This window comes from Brachionichthys hirsutus, chromosome 7, assembly GCF_040956055.1.
Source record: "Brachionichthys hirsutus isolate HB-005 chromosome 7, CSIRO-AGI_Bhir_v1, whole genome shotgun sequence".
NCBI classification, from domain to species: domain Eukaryota; kingdom Metazoa; phylum Chordata; class Actinopteri; order Lophiiformes; family Brachionichthyidae; genus Brachionichthys; species Brachionichthys hirsutus.
Window position 1 is genome coordinate 5,075,241 of NC_090903.1, and position 23,968 is coordinate 5,099,208.

The following is a 23,968-nucleotide window of genomic DNA, read 5'->3' on the forward strand; positions in this document are numbered from 1 at the left end:
AGAGGATGGCTGGAGTGGAGTGTCGTCGTCGTCGTCGTCGTCGTCGTCCCCCCCCCCCCCCCGGTACGTATCCATTTGTTTAGTGAACCCAGAGTAGAGAAAATCAGAGTATTATTAGGAAGGAAAAAGTGAGAATGCAGCATGTGAGACACGATCCATAGAAGATGACCACCCTTCAGAGTCAAAGCAGCATGTTTCCATGGTAACCCCACCAAATTGTTAATTACCACTGCCCAAAGAGGTTATGTCTTAGCCAGCGTTTATCTGTCTGGCTGTCTTTTACCAGCGTAACTCACATGTACAGACGGATCTTGATGAAACGTTCAGGAAATGACAACGAAAGAAGAGAAGCGACCGTTTGACATGATGCTTCATAAAAAAATTACATAAAAAAAGAAAGACGCTCAGGGATCAAATCAATGCTGGTCTTGAGTTTTCAGTTTGTTGACTGAGAGAAATCTATAATATTGACTGTCTCCTCCTTTATCATCACTCGGCCTGCAAGCTTATTAAAACTTTCAGCGTGCAATCTTCATGCAGCTCCTCCTGCATGATTCTCCCCGCACTGGTTTGTTTGCAACAAAAATCTCCCCATTGGGAGAGTAACGGAAGTGCTTCCTGGTTTCAGGCTGCTTCCAGGAAGCAGGCTCGTGTCAATCCAACGCTCTTATGGATGGGGCGTGGAAACGCCGCCCAGCCGGTGTCTCCGGTGCAGCAACACGTCCTCTAAAGTGACGCATGTCTGCACACGTTTCCCAGCCCGTTCAGTAAATCCATCTTTACCCGCGGCACCGGAGCCGGGGGGGGGGGGGGGGGCAATGGCTGTGTGTATAATAATATCTCTTGTCAATCAGAAATAGTCGCATTGATGTCGGGTTGTCATGAATAAATGATTTCCTCTTCGTTTCTGTGCTCACGGAGGAGGAGGAGGAGGAGGAGGAGGCTGATTGACAGCGATGTGGAACGCTGGGAGACGGGATGGGATGGGAGACGGGACGGGATGGGAGGACGGGATGGGAGACGGGATGGGGACGGGATGGGAGGACGGGATGGGAGACGGGATGGGAGGACGGGATGGGAGACGGGATGGGGGACGGGATGGGGGACGGGATGGGAGACGGGATGGGGACGGGATGGGAGGACGGGATGGGAGACGGGATGGGGGACGGGATGGGAGACGGGATGGGGGACGGGATGGGAGACGGGATGGGGGATGGGATGGGGGACGGGATGGGAGACGGGATGGGGACGGGATGGGAGGACGGGATGGGAGACGGGATGGGGGACGGGATGGGGGACGGGATGGGGACGGGATGGGAGACGGGATGGGGGATGGGAGACGGGATGGGGACGGGATGGGAGACGGGATGGGGGACGGGATGGGAGACGGGATGGGAGGACGGGATGGGGGACGGGATGGGAGGACGGGATGGGGGACGGGATGGGGGACGGGATTGGAGACGGGATGGGGACGGGATGGGAGACGGGATGGGGGACGGGATGGGAGACGGGATGGGGGACGGGATGGGGGACGGGATGGGAGACGGGATGGGGGACGGGATGGGAGACGGGATGGGGGACGGGATGGGGGACGGGATGGGGGACGGAATGGGAGGACGGGATGGGGGACGGGATGGGAGACGGGGTGGGAGGACGGGATGGGGGACGGGATGGGAGACGGGGTGGGAGACGGGATGGGGGACGGGATGGGGGACGGGATGGGAGACGGGATGGGAGGACGGGATGGGGGACGGGATGGGAGACTGGATGGGGGACGGGATGGGGGACGGGGTGGGAGGACGGGATGGGGGACGGGATGGGAAACGGGGTGGGAGACTGGATGGGGGACGGGATGGGGGACGGGATGGGGGACGGGATGGGGGACGGGATGGGGGACGGGATGGGAGACGGGATGGGGGACGGGATGGGAGACGGGATGGGGGACGGGATGGGAGACGGGGTGGGAGGACGGGATGGGGGACGGGATGGGAGACGGGGTGGGAGACTGGATGGGGGACGGGATGGGGGACGGGATGGGAGACGGGATGGGGGACGGGATGGGGGACGCATCCCGGGAGCTCCTGGGATCAGAATCACGCCGGCTTTGCTTCGACAACACAGGAAAGATGAAACGTTATGCAGCAGGAAGCAGTACTACTGCGTGTATACTACTGCGTGTATACTACTGCGTGTATTCTACTGCGTGTATTCTACTGCGTGTATACTACTGCGTGTATTCTACTGCGTGTATTCTACTGCTTGTATTCTACTGCGTGTATTCTACTGCGTGTATTCTACTGCCTGTATTCTACTGCGTGTATTCTACTGCTTGTATTCTACTGCGTGTATACTACTGCGTGTATTCTACTGCTTGTATTCTACTGCGTGTATTCTACTGCCTGTATTCTACTGCATGTATTCTACTGCGTGTATTCTACTGCGTGTATTCTACTGCTTGTATTCTACTGCTTGTATTCTACTGCATGTATTCTACTGCATGTATTCTACTGCATGTATTCTACTGCGTGTATTCTACTGCTTGTATTCTACTGCGTGTATTCTACTGCTTGTATTCTACTGCGTGTATTCTACTGCGTGTATTCTACTGCGTGTATTCTACTGCTTGTATTCTACTGCGTGTATTCTACTGCTTGTATTCTACTGCGTGTATTCTACTGCTTGTATACTACTGCGTGTATTCTACTGCTTGTATTCTACTGCGTGTATTCTACTGCGTGTATTCTACTGCCTGTATTCTACTGCGTGTATACTACTGCGTGTATTCTACTGCGTGTATACTACTGCGTGTATACTACTGCGTGTATTCTACTGCGTGTATTCTACTGCGTGTATACTACTGCGTGTATTCTACTGCGTGTATTCTACTGCATGTATTCTACTGCTTGTATTCTACTGCGTGTATTCTACTGCGTGTATTCTACTGCGTGTATACTACTGCGTGTATACTACTGCGTGTATTCTACTGCGTGTATTCTACTGCGTGTATACTACTGCGTGTATTCTACTGCGTGTATTCTACTGCTTGTATTCTACTGCGTGTATTCTACTGCGTGTATTCTACTGCCTGTATTCTACTGCGTGTATTCTACTGCTTGTATTCTACTGCGTGTATACTACTGCGTGTATTCTACTGCTTGTATTCTACTGCGTGTATTCTACTGCCTGTATTCTACTGCATGTATTCTACTGCGTGTATTCTACTGCGTGTATTCTACTGCTTGTATTCTACTGCTTGTATTCTACTGCATGTATTCTACTGCATGTATTCTACTGCGTGTATTCTACTGCGTGTATTCTACTGCTTGTATTCTACTGCGTGTATTCTACTGCTTGTATTCTACTGCGTGTATTCTACTGCGTGTATTCTACTGCGTGTATTCTACTGCTTGTATTCTACTGCGTGTATTCTACTGCTTGTATTCTACTGCGTGTATTCTACTGCTTGTATACTACTGCGTGTATTCTACTGCTTGTATTCTACTGCGTGTATTCTACTGCGTGTATTCTACTGCCTGTATTCTACTGCGTGTATACTACTGCGTGTATTCTACTGCTTGTATTCTACTGCGTGTATACTACTGCGTGTATTCTACTGCTTGTATTCTACTGCGTGTATTCTACTGCGTGTATTCTACTGCGTGTATTCTACTGCGTGTATTCTACTGCGTGTATTCTACTGCGTGTATTCTACTGCTTGTATTCTACTGCTTGTATTCTACTGCATGTATTCTACTGCGTGTATTCTACTGCTTGTATTCTACTGCGTGTATTCTACTGCTTGTATTCTACTGCGTGTATTCTACTGCTTGTATTCTACTGCATGTATTCTACTGCGTGTATTCTACTGCGTGTATTCTACTGCTTGTATACTACTGCGTGTATTCTACTGCATGTATTCTACTGCTTGTATTCTACTGCGTGTATTCTACTGCGTGTATACTACTGCGTGTATTCTACTGCCTGTATTCTACTGCGTGTATTCTACTGCGTGTATTCTACTGCCTGTATTCTACTGCGTGTATACTACTGCGTGTATTCTACTGCGTGTATTCTACTGCGTGTATACTACTGCGTGTATTCTACTGCGTGTATTCTACTGCGTGTATTCTACTGCGTGTATACTACTGCGTGTATTCTACTGCATGTATTCTACTGCGTGTATTCTACTGCGTGTATTCTACTGCTTGTATTCTACTGCGTGTATACTACTGCGTGTATTCTACTGCATGTATTCTACTGCATGTATTCTACTGCGTGTATTCTACTGCTTGTATTCTACTGTGTGTATTCTACTGCGTGTGTTCTACTGCTTGTATTCTACTGCCTGTATTCTACTGCGTGTATACTACTGCGTGTATTCTACTGCGTGTATTCTACTGCTTGTATTCTACTGCGTGTATTCTACTGCTTGTATTCTACTGCGTGTATTCTACTGCTTGTATTCTACTGCTTGTATTCTACTGCGTGTGTTCTACTGCTTGTATTCTACTGCTTGTATTCTACTGCGTGTATTCTACTGCGTGTATTCTACTGCTTGTATTCTGCTGCTTGTATTCTACTGCGTGTATTCTACTGCGTGTATTCTACTGCTTGTATTCTACTGCGTGTATTCTACTGCTTGTATTCTACTGCGTGTATTCTACTGCGTGTATTCTACTGCTTGTATTCTACTGCGTGTATTCTACTGCTTGTATTCTACTGCTTGTATTCTACTGCGTGTATTCTACTGCTTGTATTCTACTGCGTGTATTCTACTGCTTGTATTCTACTGCGTGTATTCTACTGCTTGTATTCTACTGCGTGTATTCTACTGCATGTATTCTACTGCGTGGTACTTTACCTGACTCGTCGTTACTATGAATTCTGAATGGGCGGAGACATTTGACGGTTGATCTACAGGAGCCTGACATGCTGATAGATTATAATAATACACGAGAACAATATCAGGTCTCCCAGAGCAAATAAACAAATAAATAAAAAGAAATGTGGAAACACATTCAAGCCCAATACTTCATCAGATTTATGGCTAAATAAACCATTGATCAGCTGCAGTGAAAGAATCACACACATCCCACTCGAACCCGCACATTCTCCTGATTTACAGTTTTTTTAATTCTAAATACATTATTTTTTTATTATTTATAAAATGCAATTGTTGCTTCTATTGCAAGTTGTTTAGAAAAGATTCATCTGCACGCTTTACAACCATGTATTTTTGATAGACTGTAATCCTTGCTTGTCCATGAATACCTAATGCATGAAGCCTCTCTCTCTCTCTGTGTGTGTGTTCCTCAACACAACAGCTGTGTTTTACACACAATGCTCCCTTTACTGGTTCTAAATGATTCCATGCTTTGCTGGCAGGAATCTCCAGAGAGACCTTTTAGCTGCTACGACCGGCTGAAAGCGTCACGCAGAGCCGGTGGCTCTGAGCTGCAGGCGGCGTTCCTGAGGAACCGAGCCTCGTTCCTCGGGGGAAGAACGACAGATGACATTCTGAAAACAAAGCCTCGGTAGACTTTGGGGTTTTAGCATGTCCAGTGAAGTCACCGTCCTCAGAGACGGTGAGGATTTATAGGAATCCATCTGACCCTCTACATCAGACATGGGCAAACCCAGGCCCGGGGGCCATATGCGGCCCGCCAAACTTGTCCAAATTATATCATTAAATTAAATTGTATTATAATTAAACCTCATTCATTTGACCTTTTCCCTGTAATGCTGCCTGTAAAAGGCCAAATCCTTTAATGCAATAGCTTTCATGTGTCATTTATATTAGCTCACACAAACACTCCATCCATCTGTTCTTGGTCCGGCCCCTCTGTCAAATTTTAGAACCCATTGTGGCCCGTGAGTCAAAAAGTTTGCCCAGCCCTGCTCTACATGCTGCAGGCTTCCAGAATCCAGAGCATCCCTGAACCGCCGCCACGTTTCACTGCAGGGCGCTGTAGTACTACTACTAGTATTAGTAGTAGTACTGTAGGGCTGGTCTTTGCAGCATCAGCTTCATCTTCCTCCTCCAGATGTATTCAGGGTATCAGGGATTGATGTTACTGAGGATGAAGATGAGGCTTGAAGGATTCTGCAGTCAGACAAACATTTTGTGTTGAATGTGGAAAATAAAAACTTGATGTTCTGAGACATTAAACCGTTAAATTGTGACGTTCGTTACAACCAGCCGATTAGCTTTTTGCTTCCAACTGCAGCCGAGAGGATTAACAGATAATTAATGACACGATAGCAAAAATAAACTCCGTTCTCCAGAGTTGGACACAATGTCGACATATTCTGCTTGGATGGTCGCACTTTCATGCAAAATATTGTCAATGGAAGCGAGTGGTTCAGGGAAGATACCACAACATATTAGACCAATTAAAAAAAATGTCACTCTCTAAAAAAGCCAGAAGAATCTTTTTATTTTATTTTATGCCTTTCATTTCTGTGCTTCCTCCTTTGGGTTCACAATGAAGGAGGACGATGGATGACTGTTATCATGCAGCTCACCGAGACGGAGGAGGTGAAGGGATAAGATGGGGGGGGGCTGTGTGCCAACGTAAACTAATCTGCAGATTTCCAGGCCTGAATGAAACAACTTTTATGATCCTCCATTTGTGGAATACAAATCTTTTGTTTAAACACACACACACACACACACACACACACACAATGCTGCATTCAAATATTGGCTAATCCCAGTTCACACGATCTATTCCCCAACAGAAGGCTCCAGAATAGCAGTGAGGTCGTGTCAGTTATAACTCTCCAAACGCTGATGATGTCATCGCTAGCATATTAAAGGATATCGTACATAAAGCTAAAATCGGCGAGACGCTCATTTGTGTAAAAGGCGCGTTTATTTCTGCGAGGGCGGCTTCATGAAACCGACACGGCTTTACATCCGTGTTAACGCACACACACACGGCGTGATGTCTGACAAACACAGGAGGACACACGCACACACACACACACACACACACACACACGATGGCCGTTAAAGTACAGTCTGAAGTCTACAAAGAGCGAAGGGGATGAAGCGCTTCAAACAATAACTTAAAGCGCCGTCACGGCCTCGTCACGCCAGCTGTGTGGAGCTCGCCGCACGCTTTAATCCAATCTGCTCCAAAAGTCCATTCCTGAAACGTAACCGGGATCGTAACGGACACACGGAGCAGCGCGTGGGACCGAAGTGGCACTCGTCCCATTCTCTGGAGCCTCCTGGTTCCCGTTGGCACAGCGCCGCTACCGCCAACGCTAAAGCTCGCCGTTTTCTGTGATGAGAACTGAGAAAAGTCTGCGACCCCCCCCCGCAGCAGCCCCCGCTGGCTGGGGCGAGGGCCCGCTAGTGGCCCCAGGGACAACCGCAGGGGTCTCCGCAGGCCTTCTTGCGGTCCCACAGGACGTGCAGCTCCTCGGGTGTGTGCTGGGGAGACGACAGCATGTCCAGGTAGCACGCCTTCTCACACAGCCAGCCGGGATCCTGGAGCAGCAGGGGGGGGGGGGGGGGGCGGTTAGCATGCGCTGTCTGACTGGACAGATCACTAGCTCTACATCTCATGTTCATTCATTCATCTCACATTCGCAGGCCAGAAGCTATTTGGTTATCATTTGTCTGGAGACGAGTCGTAAACAAGGCGCTACGAGAACAACGTCATATTTTATGTCCGACTCTTTCGTACAGTTTCATGACGATCAAGCCGTTTTTGACAAAAACAAAAAAACTGGTGGCCAAAAGAAATTAAAACCTCCCGACTGCCCAAGTTTGAACATTTTCTTCTGTCCCTGGACCAAGCCCTCCATCAAGTCTCATGAAAATGTGATGACCCCCCCCCCCCCCGGGTGGAGGTGAAAAGGTGTGTTTTTCTCTGACTGCCGTACAAACCACTCGTTTGTATGAATTTTGCTGCACGAATCAGCCCGTTCCTGAACCGCACGGTGAAGACCCGCCTCTCAATGCCTTTAACCCTTTAGAGACTGAACCACAAAGTAACCGTCACAAAACTCACATTTTCTGGAAAACAAGGTCTTAATGGAACCTTCTGACAAATTTGCAAAAATGAATCCAAAATAATTTACATATAAATCCAGATTTCTTTTTTTTTAATTGAAAATACTGATGCATGCGTTGTCTTTGTATCCATCAAACTTTTTTGGGGGGGAAAAATATCAAACTTCTGAAGTAGAAGTCTCAAAATCCTGAAAGGCCACGCGCATCAAATATGATACGTTTGGCTTTAAAGGGTTTAACCTGCCACCATTATCTTTTGTAATGTTTCTGACACTGGACCTCTTGCTGTGCGCCAGATGTTCCACATCTGCAATATTGTGAACATATTTTAAGGAGCTCACTGGAGCTACTTTTACCTGATATTTCTGTGGTCCAACAGCTGCCATCCATATCCCCATGCTCACGTCTTCCCCCTGAATCAAACAGGGATCAGAATCATGACTATCTGCCCCCCCCCCCCCCCCCCCCCCCGTACTACCACGGGGCCGTGGGGTCGGGGCGCTACCTGGTAGGCTTTCAGATTGTCTGCATTGCTGGCCAGCCACCCGACCAGGTCACGGGAGACCACGTAGCCCGAGCCGCAGGCGAACGCCGGGTAGGCCGGACTGGGATACTCCAGCTCCTGCCACTTGCCGATGCGATCCACGGCCCAGCTCTGCCTGAAACTGGGTCGGGGCAGCAGACGCGTCATCCTCATCACGTCCCGCACTGAAGCCGGCGGAGGCCGACACATTAGGGCGGCGCGCTCTACTTACTTCCCCCACCAGAAATTACGGCGCTTCAGACCCTTGTGGTCGATCTTCATCAACACCGAGTCCACATCGATGTAACAATCGTCATCGGTCTTCAGCAGCAGATTGAACTCGGCGTTTCCCACAGACCTGCCAGAAAGTCCATTTGTAAACTTCATTTGATTTATTTATTTATTTTTTTTGCAGGAAAGCGACGCAAATAAATGATGCACAAACTCCGCTTCGTCCATCCCTGAGCGATCGAGACATTTTGAGGCAACAGCCCGCTTTCTGTTCCGGCTGCTGACCCAGAGAACGGCGTCTTTAGCATTTAGCATTTAGCATTTAGCATTTAGCGTACCATTTATAGAACTGAAGCAGTTTGGAAGGAACGTTCCTGTAGGTGTCGACGACGTCCACAAACACCATGTCGCCGTGCGCGAGGCTCTCCTGCTGCAAGGCGGCATCCTCCCGCCTCAGCCCGGCGGCGTGCCGCTCCATCCTGGCCGGGCGGCCCCCCAGGAGTCTCAGCAGGCCGTCCCTGTCTGGGGGGTAGAAACTTGAGTCACTGGTTTATCAAAATAATTTGACTCATTGGAGAGGATCCGCTTTGCTGGACCCACCGTAGACGGTAAACATGAACCCTCCGGCCAAGCCGGGAAATCCAAGCGCGCTTCTGTGAGGCAAGGCGCCCTCCGCTATCTGCAACGGAAGGAAACGAACCGATAGGCGATGTCCTCGAATGGGCCTCAGACCCGGGAGAAGGATCTAGACACCGCTACGTACGGAGGAGATCTGGAGCGCGCCGCCTCCATCACTGAGCCGCACAGAGGAGGAGTTAACGGTGCTCAGTCCAGTCGAGTCCAAATTCTCCCAAAGCAGCGTCCCCTGGAAACCCTGCGCAACAAAAACGACATTTCACTGTTCGGACACGGAGCACCTCGTCTTAGTTTCCCTCCTACGGGTATGAACATCCTATTCGGGCTTTCTATTCGCGTTAGAGATGAACCCGACCCTCCTTTAGGGGCGTCTGTGAACCGCTGACCTTCGGCAGGATGAACTGCTCCACCGGTTTGTACCAGACGCCGTCCACCAGGGCGCCGCTGCTGACGGCACTGAAGCGAGCGGTGACCACGGCCTCCTGCGAAAAGGGCTCATCCATCAAGAGGTCACCGGCGTGCACAGCCCCGGCGTCCCGGTTACCTCCTGGTCCAGCTGCAGGAGCTTCACCGTGACGTTGCTCTGAAGCTGAGGCCGAGCCCCCCCGGGAAACACCCCCAGCCTGGTGATCACCACCGGGTGGAGGACCTTGAAGTCCAAGGCGATGGCCGACACGTCGGCGCGGGCGAGCAGCGTGGGGTCAGACACCGTCACAATGGCGATCTCTTCATCCTGACCTGCCGACACGCGAGACGCTTATTTAGGTCCCGATGTGCCGACCAGGCTGCTTTCTGCCATTATGACTGGCTGGTTGGGGGGGGAGAGGGAGGCGGCCTCAGGGTGGGACACGCCATCAGCACTTTGAGAGCATCTTCCTAATTACAAAAAGAGCCGTTTATTACCCAGGAGGTCAACGGGAACGGGACACGCACACACACACGCACACACACACACACACACACACACACGACCAGAGGCGAAGACTCGCAGTGAAAACAGCCGTTCATCAAGCTAAACGTTTTCCCACCGCCGAGCTGGAACTGAGCGACAGGATTTTAGCGCGTGAGGATATTTTTAATGTTCCTTTGAGGAATAAAACAAAACAAAAAAGATGAGTTTGTCCTTGCTCGTCACAAAGTGAGTGCCAGCAGAGCCGTCTGATTGCAGCAGGCAGCTCGTGTTTATTCGGAATAAACCTCAGCACAAATCACGAGTCATCAACGGCAAGCAGCCATTGGTCATTTTAACGACTTCAGATGGTCCAACGAGAAATAAAGTCACGTCTGAGTCGTGACCCCCCCCAGAGCTACAGTCAGAAGAGGAGGCCTCCAACATTCAGATTAGAGCGGCTGGATTTAGAGATTCGCTTCCTTTCAGACATCCTCCAGCCACAGCGCTGACGATGAAGGCTTGGATTTTCTGAATATTTAAACATCCTCATGATTCTGAAAGCACAGATTCAGCCAGAGGAGTAATTACTAACAAAACAACAACAACTAATAAGCAGCCTTTGCCTCATCGTAGTCCTAAATGAAACTCCAAATGATAAAAGCAGAGCGCTTACAATGCGGCAGAAATGTGGAGAACAACACAAAAGCAGCGCGACCCCGAAGGCCGCCGCCTGAAAAGCCTTTTCAGGCGAGCAGTGATTACGTTTCGGTGAATGGAGAAGCGGCTGCACTGACTCTGAGAGGCCTCCGCCTCAGCCTGACCAGACGGGCGTCCTTGGGGTGGGGGGGCGGGTGGGGGGGCGGTTACCTGGCTCAGTGAAGTTCAGGAGGGAGCAGGAGTACGGATCCTCTCGGTCCTCCTCTGGGAAGGGGCAGCCGTGCTCCCCCACGACGAACTTCACCCCCACTCTGCAGAGAAGCACAAGCCCGACTGCATTCGTCTTTTGCGTACGACATTGTGCCGACAGAGTTCTAAAAGCCCTACGAGCGAGCCGCCCCATGTTGCTATGGTTACCGAGGGTTGCTTAAAGGCCATCCCACCTGATCTGTGTTCAGATCACTGAACGCAAAAGGACCAACAACAAACAGACTGAACAGTCGCTGCTCGGTTATTTTCTGAGAGAAAGAGAGAAAGTCGCCCCCCCCCCGCCCCCCCCCCAGACCTGTGCTGGAAGTGGGGGTGACCCCGGAGGTAGCCCAGCCAGGTCCCCCTTATCGCCTGCCGCTGTTCGTAATGCTGCCTTGCTGACAGCACGCCCACCAGGACCTCCTGCGAAGGCAGCGCCTCATCTGTGAGGAACAGGAGCACGGTTAGAAAAGATCAAACAAGATGAAGGGCTTCTCAGAAACCACGTGATCGGTGCTAAAAAAAAGCGTGACGTGCAGCAGGTGGTGAAGGACAAAAGCAGAGTTAGGGGAGATCACATGACGCCCGATCGATCCGGTGGAAAAACACTTTTTCACCGACATGATGAAAGAAAAGTCCTCAATGCCTACTACCCCCCCCCCCCCTGTGCATCAAGCGGTGGTTAAACTGCCCCCCCCCCCCCGATAGTATCCACCGGTAAAGCAGCTCGGCAGCCCCGCCCCACTCTCCGCGTCCTGACGGTGGATAATCCCAACAACGCCCAACAAAAAAATAAAAAAATAAACTAAAATAAAATAATAAAGTTGCGCCGCGGTGAGGAGGTGAAGTGAAGTGCGGGGTTGTGGCTAAACAAAGAATTAAAGAAAGTACCCGGAGCGTCGCTGTCCGGCGGGGCGGAGGAGCGTCGGTGAGCCGACCACAAGTGCACCAGGACGGCGACAGCGCAGGGCAGCAGAACGAGCGCTGGCCTCCGCATGGACGGAGTCCTCCTCAGCCGGAGCAGCGCTCAGCCGGAGCAGCGCTCAGCCGGAGCAGCGCTCAGCCCGGGCGGCGCGGAGCCTCTTCCTGAGCCGCACCGCACCGCGTCCGCGCACCGTCAGCCCGGCTCCGCTCCGCAGCTCTCCGCCGAGCCGAGCCCCCTCACCACCAAGACCTGCGTCTGCGTCCGCCGCGCGCGGAGAGATGGACCAATGAGAGACGAGGAGAGCCCGCCCGCGATGCTCTCTGGGAGAGAGAGTTCTTTTTTTCTTTTTTTTTTGTCTTGAAGTTTGTTTTGAGGGTTTGACGATGATTATCGTTAATGGAAATGTGTTGTGATTAACAGACTGTATGAGAAGAGAGATGATTAAAAGATGATACTCTTAAATAAGCACCAGATGTTTGACAAACGTTATAGTCAAAGTGTCAAAAGTGATCATGTGATGTGTTTTAATCACGATGGAACGTGATTGTGTGATGAGAAATGTCTGAAAGGATCAATCTAGAGTGTTCTGGAATGTTCCGGGCCTTTTATTATTATGATGACTGTTATGTGATCTCTTTGTGACGTGTTCTCTTGAGTGTACTGTGAGTCAGAGTAACACATGGAAACCTATGGCGGGAGATCGCAGATATACGAATGTATATTGACCTCGACGTGGCGCACCAGAGGGCACACACCCGAGAAGTACTTCATGGAAACGATGAGGTGGATCATTTTGTCCAGATGGGGAAAATTGTCTTTGTCAGAAAAGAAAAATGCATTGCTGAAGAAAGGAGGGATCCAAGGAGCGGAGCAGCTGAAACCAATTCCGGAAAATTGAAACGGACCCGAGTAGAGTAGCTAACAGCTAACTAGCGTAGAGTTAGCTGTTAGCTGGTACAATAAACAGGGGTGTTACACTATCTATCTATCTATCTATCTATCTATCTATCTGTCTGTCTGTCTATCTATCTATCTATCTATCTGTCTGTCTGTCTATCTATCTATCTATCTATCTGTCTGTCTGTCTGACTATCTATCTATCTATCTATCTATCTATCTATCTATCTATCTATCTATCTATCTGTCTGTCTGACTATCTATCTATCTATCTATCTATCTATCTATCTATCTATCTATCTATCTGTCTGTCTGACTATCTATCTATCTATCTGTCTGTGACTATCTATCTATCTATCTATCTATCTATCTATCTATCTGTCTGTCTGACTATCTATCTATCTATCTATCTATCTATCTATCTATCTATCTATCTATCTATCTATCTATCTATCTATCTGTCTGTCTGTCTGTCTGTCTGTCTGTCTGTCTATCTATCTATCTATCTATCTATCTATCTATCTATCTATCTATCTGTCTGTCTGTCTGTCTGTCTGTCTGTCTGTCTATCTATCTATCTATCTATCTATCTATCTATCTATCTATCTATCTATCTATCTGTCTGTCTGACTATCTATCTATCTATCTGTCTGTGACTATCTATCTATCTATCTATCTATCTATCTATCTATCTGTCTGTCTGACTATCTATCTATCTATCTATCTATCTATCTATCTATCTATCTATCTATCTATCTATCTATCTATCTGTCTGTCTGTCTGTCTGTCTGTCTGTCTGTCTGTCTATCTATCTATCTATCTATCTATCTATCTATCTGTCTGTCTGTCTGTCTGTCTGTCTGTCTGTCTGTCTGTCTGTCTATCTATCTATCTATCTATCTATCTATCTATCTATCTATCTATCTATCTGTCTGTCTGTCTGTCTGTCTGTCTGACTATCTATCTATCTGTCTATCTGTCTATCATTGTCTAGAAGTTTTTTCCATTTTCTACTCCCACTGCGTAACATTAAAGCAGTATAACAAGCACAATAAAGAATGTATAGCCTGTCCTACCTAGAGGTTTATTGAAACGCTGAAACGCTGATTACAGCTGAAACGGAGTCACTGAGGTGAACCTTTCTGTGTTTTTCCACATTACCGAGTGTCAGGCATTTTTGTCTTTACCTAATGAACTGAGTGCAATCAGGAAAAAACGAAAAACATGAATAATTTGATTCCTCCCAAACCCTGGTGACATGTTGTGCCTTTAAGATTAGAACATAACTCGATCAAACTCATTACTCCGTGCTGTGCATAAATCATTGAAATGGCATCCACTGCGCACGGAGAGGCTTGTTTGAGGAGGATTTCTTCTGACAGCGAGAGCACCAGTGTTTTTCCTGTAGAGGAGGAGTGGGTCAGTCCACCAAGAGCACCTGCTGCCATGCATGTAAGCGTCAAACTTGTAATGAATTTTAATGGAGGTTCAGTGATGCATGATTGTTTTTTAAAGACTTTCACCACCCAGTCCAGAGACACACTGGCATGCAATGCAATATGTGTGGTGATGCTGAAAAACAGCGTGCCGTGGCTGTCGATATATTATCTAATCAGACATTCGTGCTGTTCTCTTGTATTTTAGTCACAGTTTGTGCTTGGACAGCTGCACTAGAACAGGTTTTCAGTGTAAGATAGCACCACAGCCACAGGCACAGTTATTTTATCTGCATTGTAATTATCGTTTGAGTGATTTTCATAAATATACTGTGACTTAGGTCTCTTTCCCTGCAATAAATCTCTTCTTGTTTTAAATATGTTAATGCACTTTACTTTTTATTATATAATACATAATGTAGTAAATTATACTTTTCCACCCCGTGTGTGTGTGTGTGTGCGTGCGTGCCTCGCATCGCAGCATTTGAACATTAACTGCACTTCACACTGGATCTACACGGATCAATTTATTTCAGCTAACAACCATCTTCATACCACTAAAGATGAATTTCTAATTAGTGCTACATAAAACTATTATCTATCCACATTGAGGGTTTAAGTGCTGCATTTGTAAAACCCTGCATCGTGAGATGTATTTATTTTTCTGTCATCTTAATTACTCAAGATTATGTCACAGAATTGTAATTTATTTAAAGCTATGCAAATTAATGTACATTGAAGTATGTATTGAACAGTCAGCAACTCAGCCAATGTGATTCATTTGCTCGGTCGGTGTTGTGAGATCACAATGACCCTCAATCTAAAGCCTGCCTGGTGAACAGAAGGTTTTAATATCACGTTGCTCTATCTGAGCTCTGCTCATGTTAAAACCGCCAGGAGGAAAAACGAGAACGGTGCATCTGCGAAAGAGAAACCTCCATCAATGCAAAGCACTCCCCTTTAAATCATCAGGACCTTATTATCTTAGATGTAGAAAACAACCATAGAAAAATCCTGGATCTCCATCATAACCCGGTCCAAGATTTACCGTTCCACCAAGATTGGTAGAAATCTGTCCAATAGTTTTTGAGTAATCCTGTGGAAAAAGAGTTTGTCAGCTGTTTTTCTCTTGCGTGATCATAAACCTCCTCAGCAGCAGTAAATGTGTGAAAAACAAAACTAACTGCACACGGAAAAACCCCCACAGGAAAGACCATTCTGTCAAATTAAGTGACTTAAATATGACCTACTTATTGCAAGCAAGATTGTAAATGCACACCTTTGAAAGAAACACGAAACGTGTGCTGAGTCGTTCTTCATTTGACCTGCAGCTAGTTTCTGAATTCTTTTTGACTGTGTCAAAAGTGACTGCAGCCGATCTGGAACCACTGTTCATAAAACAAGCAGCGACACACGGACAGAACTGTTCTCCAGAATGGCCTGCGGTCCGGCTCGGCCGCAGGAGGTCTCCGCCACACGGCAGAATATCACGTCCCTCTTATCAAGTGATGCGATGAGGCAGTCAGAGACGGGAGGCGTAAAAATATTGAAGACACAGCACTTTTGGGTTGCCGTTTTCCTTTAATTCATTTGATCCATCAAAGGAATTACAAAGCTATTTAAACGTCCCCCTCCCTCCCTCCCCAAATTCATTAATACAGCTGCACATTGTCACCCAAATCCATTTGTGTGCAGGCTAGCACCCAGAAAGTCAATGAAGAGGCAATGTTTCATAAGAGTTCTCTCTGTTCTAGATAGAAATAAATCCATGCAATATTCATCTCTAGCCATTATATATATATATAAATATTATTTTGTTTTTGTTTCAGATTTGGCACCACCTTTAAGATGTGAGTGAGAGCACCCTGAGCTCAGTCTCAGTTCTTTTCAGATCGGAAATAAAGACAATAATGAATTATCCTGAACACAATTTGAGTCCAATGGTTCGTGTTTCAGTTCCTTCCGTGACGGCTGTTCAAGTACTAAGAAGAAACGCGTTTTGGATTTTACAGAAACGATGACGCAAAAAAGCCTGAACCACTGAAGGAATCATATTATGTAAACCGACCCTTAACATAATTCTTAAAAAATACTCAGATAGTATCAATAATTGCATGGTTTATAAATGTTTTTTCTTCTTCTTCTTCTCTCCTATATATTATACACGCTTAGTAGCACTACACGTCACGTAGCAGTCAGTGCTGTGCAACGAATAGTCCATAATACTACTGATAATAACAATATTAATATCTATCATAACAATTCATTGTAAAAATTAGCAAATCTAATTTGACTAATATGTAAAGGAAATGTTTCAACAGTGTGCTTTTTCCTTCCAAAAACAACCGAAACAGAAAAAGGCTGTGGGACCACAGTGTGGTGGGGGGGGGGGGTCCCACCACGCTCACAGCGGTTGGCACTGAAACACACACTGTACACACTCTAAAAGACTGACCCAACCTCAGAAACAGAGGAGGCTGTCAAAAACATGCAGGCCTCTGGTCTGGCATTAATGTCAAAGGCCTTGCCATTCACTCTAGGACAGGCCAAAAAAAAAGAATCAGGCTCGGGAAACATGCCCAGGGAATAAACAACGGCGTTAGGGAAAGAAGGGAAAACACTCTGGTCAGGGACGCCGGCATTAACGGATAATGTCTCTGATTTGAAGTGTACGAAAAGTAAATCAAACAGAACAGCCGAGGTGGAATACATTAGAGCGGCGGGGCCTCGAAAGGAGGAGGCAGATTCATAAATAATTTGTGACTCGAGGGCTCGAGACAAAACCCTGAAGAACTCATATCAGCGCTGAAACATGAGCTCCACACCTTTCAATAAATAGAGTCTATTTATTTATTTATGTGCAACACCTCCTCCTTCTTACGAGTTCAGTTTGCCGCACCAGGAATAATTTAGGGTGCAAGGTAAGGCTTCCGGTTTTAATCAGGAACCCACTGCAGCTGTGAAACTAACGCGGAGTCAACTGCTGCTGACTGCAGATGTGCAGCGATACTTTCAGGAAGTATTGCTGCAAATCTGTTCACTTAAAGTAATATAAAGTGAACTGTTCAAGATAAAACAAAGATGAATGGGTTATTCAAATAAAGGGGGGGGGGGGGTGTGAATGGGCAAATGTCTGTTTCCTGAGACATGTTAAGATCTAGCACAATTAAAGAAAGAAAAACTCACATCTCTCATCTCATTAAGCACTGAGCAAGGCCGTTCTCTAATAACAAAGCAATAACAAACCTATTTAATTAACAAGACATGATACGCTCATTGGGTTTCCAGTTTGGCCGTGTACTCCCCCCAAAATAATCGTTTAGCCACCCAGGAACGGAGCCGACCAACAGCAGGAGCGTCCGCCTGGCAAAATGAACTCGCTGCCTACGGCCAGTAGTTTCAGGTGTGTCGAAGGCAGAGAAGCAAGGCAGCGCCGTGCCTTCATCCGCGCGGCTCTACCGGCAGGTCATCAGAGGATGGCGCAGAAGAACTTCTTCTCCCGGAAGGGATTCTCGGAGGCTGGGACAGGCACGATGAGGGGGTCCTCGCGTATGTGGGCGTCACAGTACGCCATCAGGTCTGCGGCTGCTTTGGATACCTGACGTGAAGGAACAAAAATAAAATAAATAAAAAGTACATCTGTGATCAAGTTCATGTGGCTTCAATTCCAGCCGCCTGCATAAGGACATGGGGGGGTTCACGCCGGGCAGGCGACCTCGGGTTGCACCTTTCTTTCATTTCCTCCCATATCGCTCTCTATCAAAAGCCTAAGATGCCTCAACGAATGCTTGCAAGATGATTTTAATGTAGATTCAGGAGCTCGCACATTCTGCAGAATAATATATGTGTATATATATAACGGTCTCTTCTCCTTGAGACACACAGGAATGAACAGCGTCCCTCACAGATGGTGGGAGGTGTGGAGTGGGGTTGTGGAACGGGTTGGGTGCGGAGCTCAAGCAGTGTCCAAGCATGACCCAGTTTAAAAAGCGGTACAAACACATGGTTTTCATGAGATACAGTGGGGACGAAGGGCTTTAACAATCGGGTGTTTCCATAGATGATTTATGAATTAGTTATTTACCCTTTTTATTTTCTATTTTTTTGTAAATATATATGTTTGTTTACTTTATTTTGTATTTTATAGATATAGGTGGTTTATTATCTAATTATTTTCTATTTAAAAAAATATATATATATAATATATATATATATATGTTACTCTATTTGTTTTCTATTTGTCATAGATATGTATCATATGTATGTTGGGGATACGGTTCATTGAGTAGTGGAGAAGGGGAAGGTTTCATCCTACTCCTTTCGGACATGTTGGGTTTGTATTATTCATATTATTTTGACTTTGTTATTGTTATTTTGACTATTATCATCGTTTTCGGTTTGTTAGTTTTTCTATTTACTTTCTTGTTACGAGCATGTTCAAAATAAAGCATTCATTCATTCAATTTAACGTTCGTGCCTGAGAAGATCAAAGGACCAGATTGTGAGAGCATCGTTTATCGCTCTACATTTGTTCAGAAAAACTGGAATTTCTCAGGAACAATTAGAAATTGAATTTAGTTATGTTTACGGATCCACACACATGAAGATAACAATGGAGTAGATATAACTGTACTGTTTGTTTGTTTTTAATGATCACAGTTCTTTAGGCTATGATGATAATAGATTACCTCATGATGAGGTAATCTATTGTGTTTTGAGAAAAGCATTCATAAAAAATGGTTGAATTTTGTTACCGTATATTTGTTCTATTCCTGTGTAACCGATTGCTAGATGGCAATGGATCATTTATTATTTATTCATAAGCATTTTGCTTCTGCCTACTCCTTTTGGGCATTTTATGTTTGCTGTTAATCACTTGCTTTTTTTTTTGTTGCATTAAAATTTGAAGCGCTCAAACCAAATAAAACGAAAGAAAAAAAAGAAAGAGATTGTATTTTGCACACTATAATAAATAATGGGTTGATGCCAATGTTGCTTTGTTCACTTAATAAAGATGTTGTGAGACATGCAAATTAAAACTGACTATATGAGGGGAAGAAAGGATGCAGAGATTAATAAAGCAAAGGAAGGAAAATAATGGTTTAATTTAGAAGCCAGGCTGGATCAGAACTCCCAGTGGGCTCGATCTTTAGACGTAAACTTGGACCTGAATGAAATGACTCTTTCGTATGGAAAGCAACACACACTGCTCATGTTTCCAATTTGCCGCTGCCTGTGGCGACGACACTGTTATCCCATGATCAGCCTCAGGCAAGAGAAATCTGACTGAGAAGATTGAAGGGTGGGAGGCGGGACCTTCAACACTGGAATGGAAATGAGGGCGGGGCTAACTAACAACACGTCCTCCGTCAAGGCGGAGAGCAGATTGTATTTGTCAAACAGCAACCTGCAAGTGTAAAAGTAAAACACATATATATACAGTATTTACTGTACATACTTAGAGTTCTGTGTTTTACAAAGGATAAAAAAAAAAGGCTGGTGTTCTTCTCTATTTGCCTTTTTATCAGCAAAATGCAGTATAAAAAGCCACAAGCATCAGTGTCTAGGACACACTGGAGAGACCATGTCTCTCAGCTGGCCTGGGGACGCCTCGAAATTCCCCTGGAGGAGCTGGAGTCCCTGCTCAGACTGCCTCCGCGACCCGGCCCCCGGATAAGAGGATGGATGGATGGATGGCCTACAGTATGCTAAGATGCTACGGTGGTGAATCTGATCAAACTAATGAATGGCTGATTTTTTTTTCAGGTCGTAGTCACAGAGCTGCTTTATTAGAGTCTGGGAACATCAACAAAGCCTCAACAAATGCAAGTAAACAGTTTCATTAGTGTCATAATAAAAGCAAATACATGAATAATGATATGATCATGTGACTGTAGCCAGGGTGTCATTAAGCCCAGACTGACTGTAATTACACCGCAGCCCCCACCATGGAAGGAGAGGCCTTCTAATTAGCACGGATCACATTCCTTTGGCTGATGAATGAGAACGCGGCCATCCCTCAATCAGCAGCACCCACTCTGCCCTCGTCACTAATGCACCTCATCAGATCCCTTAATTCAATTTAAGGGATTCCCAGACATGAATAAACGTCTTTACTTTTACTTTACTTTTCATCCATGTTGAATTCAAGCGTCTCTTTGTTTTTTTTTTGTAACTTTTAATAAAGTGCTACTCTGAGCTTCCTGTCTAACAATCATCTGACTCACTAAAGTTTAAAACCTTTATTTAACCAAGTAGTTCACTTGAGAACCGATCCTCATTTACAACGACGGCCTGGAATGACAACATACGTTAAGCTGCATGGTTGTGGTGGGAGGATGCAACACTGCTACCCACTGCGCCACCGTGTCTCATAATAATCTGAGGATCTCTTAAACTCTCCCGACTGAGACCCAAAGTTAATGTATAACTATTTGATTTGCAATAATCTTACAGGAATATCGGCCCCCGTATGATTCTACGTCTCCTTGGTTACGACTCTTACCTGCCCCCCCCCCCCCCTCCCCACCTGTCTATGTGAATCTGTACTATGAAACACATTCAAACAAAACAATCATAAAATAACAGTATGTGTGTGAAATGTTTTTCGTCTTTTATTTCATCGTTAATGTGGCAAAATAGTTTTTTTTTTCACTTTATTGTATCATCATGAACTCGGCGTTGGTCGCATAACGTAATGGTTCTAGAATAATGCAGCCATCAGCTTCTAGATCTGCCGCCAGCTGCAACATCTCCCAGGAAAAACAGGAATCTTATCAATCTTATGATTGGAGATTAGTCAGGGTGGTAGCCAGGCATCTATTTTCATGCCCCCCCCCCCGCCCCTTCAGGCTGAATGAATAAATGAACTCACATTTTATGCAGCTCTGTTCTGAAGAAAACTACAGATGTGACATTAGATGAAATAAGATGAGAAGCTTTGTCTCTACAAGTACATAACCTGATTTTAAAATATATATACATTTTGGTGTTTAATTTTCACAGATAGTAAAACATGTAAAACAACAAATAAGTGTCGCTGAAAGAAACGTCAGAAGCTTCATTTCTGTCTGAACCGCTCTGGAGTGAAACCCACTCAGACCCGATTCAACTATAAAACTGACGAGATAAATCAGACAGTCTCGATGCTGCAATTCTATGAAATACTTTTTTTGAATTCAAAATACTAATATATCATAATCCTTTATTCTTGGAAGTCGGCTCTTCCTATGAAAGGATGGCGGCAATTGTGTCGCTAATATATTTGTTGCAGAATGAGAAACAAATCAATCTCTGACCTTAAAAATCATTGATCATTGAATTCCATCTATAAACTGGAAGAGCCGTGTCAAACATTCAACGTGAGACACCAAAGTATCCTAAGTATGTACATGCAGGACTGAACCGCTGCTTGCTGCATTCAAAATGTTCAAATACTGCGTTAACGTCACATAATATTACCATTACTGTTAATATTTAGATTTAACTGTGCAATTCAATGACAGTAGTGACTGATGCACTTAATCCACTGTATTAAAATAATCTTTTTAACAAATGATTGGGTTAAAATACATTATAGATTACAGGCTATCTATGGATATCTATGATGTTTATAGCAATTTATACCTTCATATTTAACCTTATGCTAAGCTAGGCCAACTAGCTGAGGCCGTAGCTATATAATTTACGTGTTTGAAGTCGAACTGGTTAATCAGGTATTCAAGCACAGATAAAATGACCTGCTACAAATAAGCATGTAAGAAAATTAAAAAGCTCATTATCTGCATGCATTGAGATTCCTGAATAGTCTCATGAGGCGATTCGCTAAAACACACTCCATCACCATGGTGATCTGGATCGTCACTAAAAGGTTCTAAATTGTTCTTAGTGTCTTTTATACACCAGCCATGAAAAGTGAATCAGAGTTGATTTTGTATTTTTAACTGATATTTGACCATAAATGTTTTTTTCAATGTTAACATTAAATATTTTTTTCTGACTCCATTCTGGATCAGATCCGGATGAAATTTGGTGGTGAGATAGAGCTCCCCCCCCCCACACCCTACATGACTGTGTCAAATTCCTTAAAGATCAGTAAATAATCAATCGAGATTTTGAAGAACAAATGTTGATTCTCCATTGACTGCAATGCTAATGAAACACTGGATCTCTTCTGGATCACTATCCTGAATCAAAGATCTCTTCTGGATCATCACCAACATTTCTTGAATATTTCATCAGGATCCGCCCAGAACCTTTTGAGCTCTCTTGCTAACGGTTAGACAAACACCGGCGCCTCGGCGGAGGATCATTTGATGAGATTTTGTCTCAAACAAACGAATAGTTCTCTATTTGGTTACTTATTATAATGCAGCTGCTTCTAGCTGGACGACACTCTGGAACCTTGATGACCATCTCAGTGCAGTGATGAGATCCACGCGGCGGCTCCTTGCTCCCGGTCGGGGTTCGAGGCGCGGCCCTTTACCTTTATCCGGTCCATGCAGGCCTCCATCTTCAGCTGCTCCACCGCTTTGCGGGCCTGAGAGATGCTGGCCGTGCTGTTGTTGGTAATCCCGTCCTTCATGTTTGCTCCTGTGACGCCAAACACAGAGACAGAAAGGGAGGGGGGGTCGTCATGAACACCTCCAAGCTGCAACGCCCCGGCCTTTCTCCAGCACCTCTTTATTTTGAGGAGCCCTTTTTCTGTTTTACAGGGGCAGGTTCAGAAGGTAGCAGGTAGATTCCTCATGTGGGATCTTCCAAACAGGCTGTGGGAGATGATGGGAAGGGGGGGGGGGGGGGGGGCATCAGAACACTCCATGCAGCTGCATGCCATCACCGCAAGGTTCGAGTGATTTGCTCAACAGCACTTCAGCAGGCATTTTGGGGGATTCTACTCTGCTCATCTTCCTCCACGATGTGCATCAGTGCAGCTGCATCATCTTCTCTGTTCCATCGCAGCCAGCCTCTCTTCTATTTGAGAGTAGCACGACCCCCCCCACCCCAACCCCCCCACTCATAGATTTGGCACCACAGATACGCTTTATAATATGCTGCATCCACTCCTCCTGTTTAAAGCATCGATGTGTTGCTTTCATATCCTACAACAGGGGTTATAACGCAGAGGTTATAACGCGGACGCGGCATTAATATTCATCCGCGGCTCCGGAGCCTGTTCGCGTCTCTGAGCGCGTCCTCGTAGGGAGCGGATCCGGCCCTTTGTGCCTCCCTGAGGGACACAAACCTGCAGCTTTACCTTTAGATGATGGATCGAGGCTCTTTGTTGAGACAGAACATGTTCGCATCTCTAAGGGGGTAACGTGGAACGAGCTGCGGCCCTGGCTGGAGCAGCAAGCCGCACATTAAAGAGGGGGGGGGGGGGGGACTGGGGGGGTCATTGTGCATGAAGGAATTATATTAAACAACACGTTTCATTGCTCGGCTACCCGAATCGATGTCAGACCTACCTGAAATGCGCCAATGCGTTTCCAGTTTG

General features: G+C 46.0%; 2 protein-coding genes across 2 annotated transcripts; both read right to left on the bottom strand.

Moving 5' to 3' along the window:
- Positions 1-7,360: 7,360 nt before the first annotated feature.
- b3galnt2 (beta-1,3-N-acetylgalactosaminyltransferase 2) lies at positions 7,361-12,211 on the bottom strand. The gene is made up of 12 exons (XM_068741402.1): positions 12,106-12,211; positions 11,531-11,657; positions 11,176-11,276; positions 9,961-10,172; positions 9,803-9,898; positions 9,544-9,654; positions 9,381-9,459; positions 9,119-9,302; positions 8,782-8,907; positions 8,532-8,691; positions 8,383-8,439; positions 7,361-7,498 (listed from the first exon to the last, which is right to left on the bottom strand). Exons 1-12 carry the CDS (start codon positions 12,209-12,211, stop codon positions 7,361-7,363), a joined length of 1,497 nt encoding a protein of 498 aa, XP_068597503.1.
- Positions 12,212-17,941: 5,730 nt separating this feature from the next.
- LOC137896222 (guanine nucleotide-binding protein G(I)/G(S)/G(O) subunit gamma-4) lies at positions 17,942-23,056 on the bottom strand. Its single transcript, XM_068741752.1, has 2 exons — positions 22,958-23,056; positions 17,942-18,070 (listed from the first exon to the last, which is right to left on the bottom strand). Exons 1-2 carry the CDS (start codon positions 23,054-23,056, stop codon positions 17,942-17,944), a joined length of 228 nt encoding a protein of 75 aa, XP_068597853.1.
- Between the last annotated feature and the right edge of the window lie 912 nt (positions 23,057-23,968).

Excerpts from the sequence above, each read along its gene's own strand:
- b3galnt2 (XM_068741402.1), bottom strand. The coding sequence starts at position 12,211 with ATGCGGAGGCCAGCGCTCGTTCTGCTGCCCTGCGCTGTCGCCGTCCTG. Across the intron at positions 11,277-11,530 it reads CACCCCCACTTCCAGCACAG|AGTGGGGGTGAAGTTCGTCG; the intron begins GTCTGGGGGGGG and ends GCTTCTCTGCAG. Across the intron at positions 9,899-9,960 it reads TCCTGCAGCTGGACCAGGAG|GAGGCCGTGGTCACCGCTCG; the intron begins GTAACCGGGACG and ends CCCTTTTCGCAG.
- LOC137896222 (XM_068741752.1), bottom strand. The coding sequence starts at position 23,056 with ATGAAGGACGGGATTACCAACAACAGCACGGCCAGCATCTCTCAGGCC. Across the intron at positions 18,071-22,957 it reads CCTGCATGGACCGGATAAAG|GTATCCAAAGCAGCCGCAGA; the intron begins GTAAAGGGCCGC and ends CCTTCACGTCAG.